General features: G+C 40.5%; 1 protein-coding gene across 5 annotated transcripts in view; it reads right to left on the bottom strand.

Annotated features, from left to right (window-relative positions):
- Positions 1-1438: 1438 nt before the first annotated feature.
- LOC122488247 (protocadherin alpha-C2) overlaps positions 1439-8983 on the bottom strand; it is a 136893-nt gene continuing 129348 nt past the window's right edge. For 4 of the 5 annotated variants that reach the window (XM_043589517.1, XM_043589492.1, XM_043589524.1 and 1 more), the window contains exon 4: positions 1439-3389. In XM_043589517.1, coding sequence (XP_043445452.1) covers positions 3079-3389 — 311 coding nt within the window. In that variant the 3' untranslated portion in view covers positions 1439-3078. The remainder of the gene's footprint in view (positions 3390-8983) is intronic. The other variant, XM_043589509.1, reaches the window with a different exon arrangement.

The following is an 8983-nucleotide window of genomic DNA, read 5'->3' as shown; positions in this document are numbered from 1 at the left end:
ACTATTGACATTTGGGGCTGGAAAACTCTTCGCTGTGGGGGGCTGTCTTGTGCCTTATAGGGTGCTTAGCAGCATCTGTGGCCTCTGCCCATTAGATGCCAGAAGAACTTCCACCCAAGTAGCAAAACCAAAAATGTCTCCAGATGTTGCCAAACGTCCCCTGAGAAGCAAAATTGCTCCCAGTTGGGAATAACTGCTCATAAAATTTAACTACAAAAGGAAGATCTATTTGTTACGGAATATAGACTGTGAACTGAACCTACTTCATACAGTGGCTACCATGTGCCCTGCATGCATAAAATTTTATTTCCTGGGGGCATTATTTGCCCAACTGGAGAGAAGAGCAAAGGCTAAACACGTAATGAATAAGATGACTGGAAGGCTCCAGGGATAAAAAATTGGTTTGTTGCAATTCTTACTAGAGAAGACAGAAACAGTGTATCGGGAAGTGACCCCGAAGCCTCCTGATTGCCCTTTCTAGTAATACTGTAGAGTCTGAGTCTTGATTCCATCGAGCGTTTTGCCTTAGTGATAAACACAAAAGCCAGGGAGATAGCCAGAGAGCGATACTCTAAGAGTCATACTGCAAACTTCTTCAAAAATAACAGCTAATGATAATCAGCGTTCTATTTTCTCCTACTCTTATACTGAGAAATGACCACCATTTCTTTCATACCACCATTTTCCATTTATTAGCAATAACAGAATAAATACCAATAGCACCAATTAAAAATGAATCCACATGGCGTGTTTTATCCTTACAGCTGTAATAACTAGTAACTAACATGGACTGGAAAGCACTTCGCAAATGTAAAAAGTGCTGTACAGATACATCATAATTATCATCATTAATAAATTAGCCCGATTCTCCTAGTATTCAAAAGGCACGTAAGGTCAGATACATGGGTTTCAGTGGGGCAAAATGATCACAACCTACAATGTAGCAATGGTTCACATGTGTTGGCAACAAGTTTTACCCCATGCAATCCTGCAGAGCTGAAGTTACACACCCTTCAAAACATGGGAGAATGAAGCTAAAAGCAGACAGAACAGGCTTTTTTTTTTTTTTGAGATTTAATGTTTTTGTTTTAATAACAGACTCCTACCTTTTATGATAACGTTTAAAAGATAATGTAATTAAACTTCTAAATCGTACATTTTAACAAAATTAAAATTTCTTATTTAAGGTGACAGTAAATTTTATTCTTCGCTATGAGCTGATATTCCAGATGTCATTATAATTTCAAAGCATTCTGTGACTTCAGAGAGGTCAGATTGGTAAATTTTGTGCTTGCATACCCTCAGGGAATAACCACGGTATTCATTCCAGAATTGTTACTAGAAAAAAACAGCTCTATCTATTCCCTTGCCAGAGGGAGTCTTGGCAAGAGACAGCTCTTGGCTGACCATAAATAAAATTCCTTGAATCACCAGTGTCTTGATTTAAGAAAGAAATTTTACTGTGTCTTTCATACACAAAAGCTGATTAACAATGGTTAAAAAAACACTACTCCACTTTTTCACAGGTGTACAAAAGGAAATATAATGGAATTACATTCAACAATAAAGCTTAAAGTTCACTCTAGGTATAGTTGCATTAACATTCACATACACAAGCACGGAGTAAGTATATTTCAGGAGTCTTATAATAGCATACAGCATACATATGGGAGATTGATTTCAGGTAACATCATAGGTGTCAGCAAGATTAGCAATTCAGAGTGTTCTAAAAAAGGAAAACTAAACCAAAGAGAAGGTGTGGGCTGGCACACCAAGACAAATCACAGAATTCGAGGATTGAAAAGTCGGCTCACTGTGTGTATGAGAAAACAATTATTTTTCTTCAATTTTGGGGTCTTGATATAGTTGGCTAGAGAAGGTACTGTGTATTCAAAGTGCACGTAATTGTTTCTTAGAAAAGAGACAGAGAAAGATCCTTTTATTTAGTAATTAATACATGCAAGAGGCAGCCCCAGAGTGACCTGAAAGAGTAAAGCTGTGATTGGCAGGTGGCCGGTATAATACAGATGTTTCAGGCAATTCTCTTAAAGCACTTCTGTAGCAGCAATGATCATTTAAATGGCTGTAGACTGGATTCTCTTTTGAGGAGTTGAGGGGGGACTCATCATATTTCTCTTTAAAGATTTATAGTCATAGATTTTCTCTTTTTTAAATAAATCTATCAAACAACAAACAGCATAAAGTGAGGTGTTGGGGTTTTGTTTCGCTTCTGCTTTTGCATATGTGTTGGAAAAGGATCTAGCCTTTTCATAAACATTGTGTGCAAAAGAATTTTTGATAAAGTGAGCACAAGGACGCACAGCAAACACATCAGATCTGCTTCTGGTGCCCTGGTTGGCCCCGTTCAACACTGAACTGTTGGCTTGTAGGTGTAATGCAGGTTTTAGGGATAATGACACCACAGCCAACAGACTTGAGGATGCCCAAAGCCTTGCCGGCAGGGGTGGTTTTGTCTGCGAGAGGGTGGCCACTGCCTCTTGAGTTGTAAGATTTAGAAAGTCTGGTCCCTTTTAGTTCACGTTCCCCCTGGATTGGCAACTCCCACTGTTTCTTTGCCTTTGTTTCCCAGCCCTCCTGGCACCAACTAGTCTCATCTGGCCCATCCCAGCCAATATCTGGCACTCACACGCCCACGGTAACCACACAAACCCAGTGGCCACAGACACCCAAGCTGCTCAATCTCAAAACCTTTGAGCCTGCCCTGCAAGTGTCATCAAGACAGGATCCCCGGAGCACAGGGCAGAGAGTCCAACCTCTCACTGGCGGGGCTGGGAAGCTTCTCCTTTGCGGCGGAGGAGAAAGGAAACTTGGGTCTGCTTTTTAGGTTCTGAAAACAAGCCAGAGTGGAGAGAAAGAGTTAACACCAGACTTAGTAAAGCTTTTAAGACAAAACCTCTTAAATGTGATCTACACAGACACAGGGAACTTTCTGCAGATTTCTGAGGTCTATAAGAGAGGGCTCATGGAGATAGGAGAAGGGAGTGGGGAGTTGCTACATGGGAGAGATTTGCCATTATTACAAAAACTGGCTAAGTGGCTTGTTTCCATGAGATGACCTCACTGGTCACTGTTGTCAGTCGTGCTGTTCCCTTTCTCTTTTTTTTCCTGGGTCTTGTTACCCTTCTTCTTTTTCTTCTTTTTCTTGGTCTCCTCCTTTTTGCCGAAGGTTATGAAGTCACTTTTGTCAATTTGGCTGTTAGTAGGCTCCTGCCGGATGGAGATGATTGCAGGAGATCCTGGGATAATGAATTTGTCTGGCAACTCACCGGGACCAGATTGTTTGGGGTTGCCTGGTCCGTATTTAAAGGTCCAGCTGTTGCTGTTGACACCAGCACCCACTGGAGGGGACACTTCTCCTGCCTCTGGTTCTGAAAGACAAAACATCCCAAGTCAGTGAGAGTCAACACACGCCTTCCAGGTCACGCTAGTGGGTAGAATACAGGGGAAGCTGCACAGACAACCCTGGCTCCCCTGCCCCCCAAGAAATCAGGGGTTATTTCTTTGAGCCTGAGGGCAAGGTCAGTGTTCGGAAACAATCAGGAAGGCAGATTTTCTCACCAGGGGTCTGGAAGTCTAATTTTCTAGGGACATATTTTTGGTTCTTTGTGCAGAATTTCCTAAAGAATGTGGTCGTGATTATTTTGCCTGGGAATGGGATGGAAAATGTACTGGGTTAAAGCAGAACAGGCAATAAAAGAACTAGGAATAAATTTAATCAAGGAAGTGAAAGACCTGTACTCTAAACTCTAACATGTTTATGGAAAAAACTGAAGAAATGACACAAATAAATGGGAAGATATTCTGTGCTCAGGGGTTGGAAGAATTAATATTACTATAGAGTCAATGCAATCCTTACCAAATTTCCAATGGTATTTTTCACAGAAAGAGAGAATCTTAAAATTTGTACAGAACCACAAAAGACCCTAAATAGCCAAAGCAATCTTTAAAAAAATTTCTTGTAATGTTTTTTCATTTTTGAGGGAGAGAGAGAGAGAGAGAGAGAGGGCATGAGTGGGGGAGGGGCAGAGAGAGAGAGGGAGACACAGAATCCGAAGCAGGCTCCAGGCTCTGAGCTGTCAGCACAGAGCCTGACATGGGGCATGAACCCACTAATGGTGAGATCATGACCTGAGCCGAAGTCGGACACTCAAATGACTGAGCCACCCAGGCGCCCCAACAGCGAAAGCAATCTTGAGAAGGAAGAGCAAAGCTAGAGACATCATGCTTTCTGATTTCAAGCTATATTACAAAGCTATAGTCATCAAACAGTATAGTATTGGCATAAAAACAGACACTTAGATCATTGAAACAGAATAGAGGACCCTGACGTAAACCCATGCATATATGTCAATTAATTTACCACACAGGAGGCAAGAATATACAGTAGGGAGGGGACATTCTCTTTAGGAAATGGTTTTGGGAAAACTGGACGTCTATGTGCAAAAGAATGAAACCGGACCCCTGTCTTACACCACGCACAGAAATAAACTCAAAATGGATTAAAGACTTGAACATAAGACCTGAAAGCATAAAACTCGTCAAAGAAATCATAAGCAGTAAGCTCCTTGACGTGAGTCTTTGTGAATCTGACACCAAAAGGAAAAGCGATAAAAGCAAAATAAACAAACTACACTACGTCAAACTAAAAAGCTGCTGCCCAACAAACTAAACCATCAACAAGATGAAAAGGTAACCTACTGCATGGGAGAAAATACTTGTAAATCATATATCTGATAAGTGGTTAATATCCAAAATGTATAAAGAATTCATTCAACTCAACAGCAAAAGAATATACCCTCTGATTTTCAAAACAGGCAGAAGATTTGAATAGGCTTTTTTAAAAAGAAGACATACAGATGGCCAAAAGGTACATGAAAAGTTGCCCAGTTATCACTAATCATCAGGGAGAGGCAAATCAAGACCACAGTGAGATATCAATTCCCACTTGTCAGAATGGCTATCGTCAAAAAGACAAGAAATAACAAGTGCTGGCGAGGACGTGGAGAACAGGCAACCTGTGAGCACTGTCGGTGGGAATGTAAACTGGTGCAGCCACTATGGAAAACAGTATGGAGGTTCCTCAAAAAATTAAAAATAGAAATACCATACAATCTAGTAATTCTGGGTATTGATCCATAGAAAATGAAAACACGAACTTGAAAAGATATGTGCACTCCTGTGTTCACTGTGGCGTTATTTACAATAGCCAAGATATGGAAACAACCTAGGTGTTCGTAGATGGAAGAATGGATAAAGAAAATGTGGCATGTATTGTAAAAATGAGTAAAGAAAACCTCATTTAATGGAGTCAGGATGGGCACCTGGCTGGCTTAATCCATGAGCATGTGACTCCCTCGATCTCTAGGTGGTGAGTTCAAGCTCTATGTTGCAAGTAGAGCTTACTTTAAAAAAAAAATATATATAATGGAGTCAGGAAGCCTGGAAGGGGGATCTCTCGCACACATACCACTCCTGGAAGCCCGCACTACCAACAAGAAGAAGGAAGGTAACTCTTATCTTGACAAAGATACTTTTCACACAGGACTTTTATCACCTGTTTGTAAGACAAAGAAAGGACAATCTCTCCCTGCCCCAGCAACAACACAATAACCACCACCTGAAGCCAAAGAGAAACCACCACAGATCTCAGACTCTTGTTCTTTTCCAAAGAATTTTGATCAAAACAACTTTCCCCATTTCCTCCTAAAACCTAGTAAGAGGTGACCTTTCCTTAGTCTCTTAGGACTTGCCTGTGGTTTACCACAATTTGTCCAAATTGCATTCCTCTGCTATTCCCTAATAAACTCATTTTGTTGGTAAAATAACTGGCGATTTTATTTATGTTTGACAATATATATAATGGAGTATTATTCAGCCATAAGAAGAATGAAATCTTGCCGTTTGCAACAACATGGATGAAATTTCAGGGCATTATTCTAAGCAACATAAGTCAGAAAGAGAAAGACAAATAATGTATGATCTCACTTATGTGTGGAATCTAAAAAACAACAGTAACAAAACCAAAAACAAAAAGCCAAGCTCATAGAGACAGAGAACAAATTAGTGGTAGCCAGCGGCAGGAAGGGGACAGGTATGTGTGAAATGGGTGAAGGTGGTCAAAAGGTACAAACTTCAGTTATAAATAAGTAAGTCACTGGGATGTTAACATACAGCATAGTGATGATTGTTTCTGGGTTTGTTTGTTTGTTTGTTTTTAAAAAAGCATCTCTTTTCTTCCTTTCTCCCTTTCTTCCTTCCTTCCTTTCTTTTTTTAAAATTCTGTGCCGACAGTGTAGAGCCTGATGCGGGGCTCAAACTCATAAAGCATGAGATGATGACCTGAGCCAAAGTTGGACGCTTAACTGACTGAGCCACCCAGGCACCCCAATTATTTTCTTTTTTTAAACTTATTTATTTATTTATTTTGAGAGAGAGCATGCGCAAGCAGGGGAGGCACAGAGAGAGTGGGAGAGAAAATCCCAAGCAGGCTCCCCACTGAGAGTGCAGAGCCCAATGCAGGGCTTGAACTCACAACCCTGAAACTATGACCTGAGCTGAGATCAAGAGTCGGACTCTTAATCACCTGGGTGATGATACTGCTTACTTGAAAGCTGCCAAGAGAGATCTGTAAGTTCTCATCACACATACATACACACAAACAAAATTCTTTTGTAACTATAGTGACAGATGTCAATTAGACTTAATGTGGTGATCATTTTATAATGTATACAACTATCAAATCATTATATTGTATACCTGAAACTAATATAATGCTATATGTCTATACCTCAGTAAAAAGAAAAAAAATATATTATTAAAGAGAATCTTTTTCATAAAAAGAAACAAAGAACCAAAAGTCCTGAGGTTGTAAGAGCTATTGTAAACAGGGCATTCCCTGGAACAATTAGTGCTGTTAATTAACTTTTTGTAGTCTTTCTACAATGAAAGAAGCCCTGGGCATTTGTTATTGTAATCACAAACTGAAATACTTGAATCTCATTTTGGGTAGACACTACTGTTTTCTCAAACCAGTTCTAAGGACCTCTGGGGTCTCCTGAGTTCTCTGTTAGAATTTTTTAAATGGAGGTCTCAATAATGATGGTAACATAAAAGGCAGCTGTAGACATAAGTAGATTCTGTGGTACCTGGACAACACCCCCGTCCCCCGACTCCCCCAAACTAAGAACCGCCAAAGGATTTCAGAACCTTTGTCTGCAATTATACTCAAAATACTTTGTCTTCAGGTAATGGGTGAAAAACCTAAACCAGATGTACATGATGGAAGAAGGTGGTGAGGGGAGGCAGGGAGATAGGGGGAGGAAGAAGGAGGAGGTTGGGTGAGGGGGGAGGAAGCAGCAGCAGCTGCAGCATAAGCAGCAGCAAATTAGTGTGTGATTACAGAAAACTTTGGCTACAAATGTATTTTGACACCTACTTTGTCCAAAACAAAAGATGAATTAGTGGAACCAACTATTTGATCCTAATTGTATCACAATAACCTTGAGGGGTGATGGGATGAAGCAGAGAAGAGATGAAAAGGTGTGGGTATAGAGGGGTGCTACCTAGTATAGAAGAATGGAATCCTGTTGTAAATATAGTCCTGTTTGGGTAAAGCACTGGGAGCCAACCTTACTTTCCAAACCCAGCCTCCTCTCTCAGTGTGCTCAGAGTCTAGTTGAGACAGACACTCAAGCAATTATAAAGCAACTGGATAAATGCAATGACCAACGTACACAAGAAGTGTTATGGGATTCCAGAGGAAACAATTACTAATTATACTTGAGAAAGTCAAAGGAGATTCCAGAGGAGAGATGAAATTTGCCCTGGGTAGGGGGAAATTATGATATATCCACAGGGGTTTTCAATGCAAGACCTCCCCAAGAATCTAGCTGGAAGACACATGATATAGGATATGGATGACTTCTAGAAGAGTAGAGGTCAGATCTAGAGAGGAAGAGTAATAGTCTTTCTGTGTAAAGTAATCCCAGCGGCCACGACACTGAAACCATTTGACATCACAGTAGCATGCATGTATCTGACACTGCTCCTGGGGTGGAATCCTGAAAAATTCTGCAAGATAAACCATTTACATTTGATTGCAGTTTCAGATTCTCTACATTTGCCATTTCCATCTCCCGACCTGTCACTTACCTATCTCCTCTCATTTGGCATTCTTAGACACTACTTCTCTAACATTGCTCATGTCAAGCTCACTAATCACGTTATTGCCAAAGCCAGTGGTCACATTTTAGTCTGCACTGTAGTGAACCTCTCAGGGGCATCTGTCCGCCGCTTTGGGAGACACTTGTTTTTATGAGTTCCTTATCAAACCATTCTCCTCTTTTGGCACTGTACCTTCTTCTTTCTCTTCACTCCTTTCGAGGTCTCAGCCATGTCCATCAGTATATGTACCGTCCAAATATGCTGATGAGATATAGATTTATATTTAGAGACTGTATCCCTCCGTGCTCCAATCTCATGTCTCCAAATGCCCATCCTATATCTATTCTTGAAAGTCTCATGGGACATCTCAAGCAGAAAGAACTCTTGATTCCTCTCATCTATTCCTTTCTAAATCTCTCCAGTCTCAATAAATGGCATTCCATTCACCTTAATGCTCAAGCCAGAAACTTCCATTTTTTTTTCCCTATTCTCCATTCTCCACTTAATGTATATCAAGATCTATCATTCCTGCCTCCTAAATATACCTTGACTTTGTCCTTTTCTCTCCATATGAACTGTGACTACCTTTTTTTCAGGGCACCATTACCTTGAATGTGAATTATAGCAACAGGCTCTTCCTTGTCCAGCCTGCTTTGACTTTTGCTTCTCTCTAGCCCTCCACCCAGGAGCCAGAGTCATCTTTACTCCTTAAGTTTTTCTCCCTTTTTTAAAAACTGAAATATAGCATACATACAGTAAAATTCTTTAAAAATAGAAAGCAGATTACATCACTCCTCTG

Source organism: Prionailurus bengalensis, chromosome A1, assembly GCF_016509475.1.
Source record: "Prionailurus bengalensis isolate Pbe53 chromosome A1, Fcat_Pben_1.1_paternal_pri, whole genome shotgun sequence".
Classification (NCBI taxonomy): domain Eukaryota; kingdom Metazoa; phylum Chordata; class Mammalia; order Carnivora; family Felidae; genus Prionailurus; species Prionailurus bengalensis.
The sequence above is the reverse complement of the archived record's forward strand: the minus strand, read 5'-3'. Positions and strand labels throughout refer to the sequence as shown.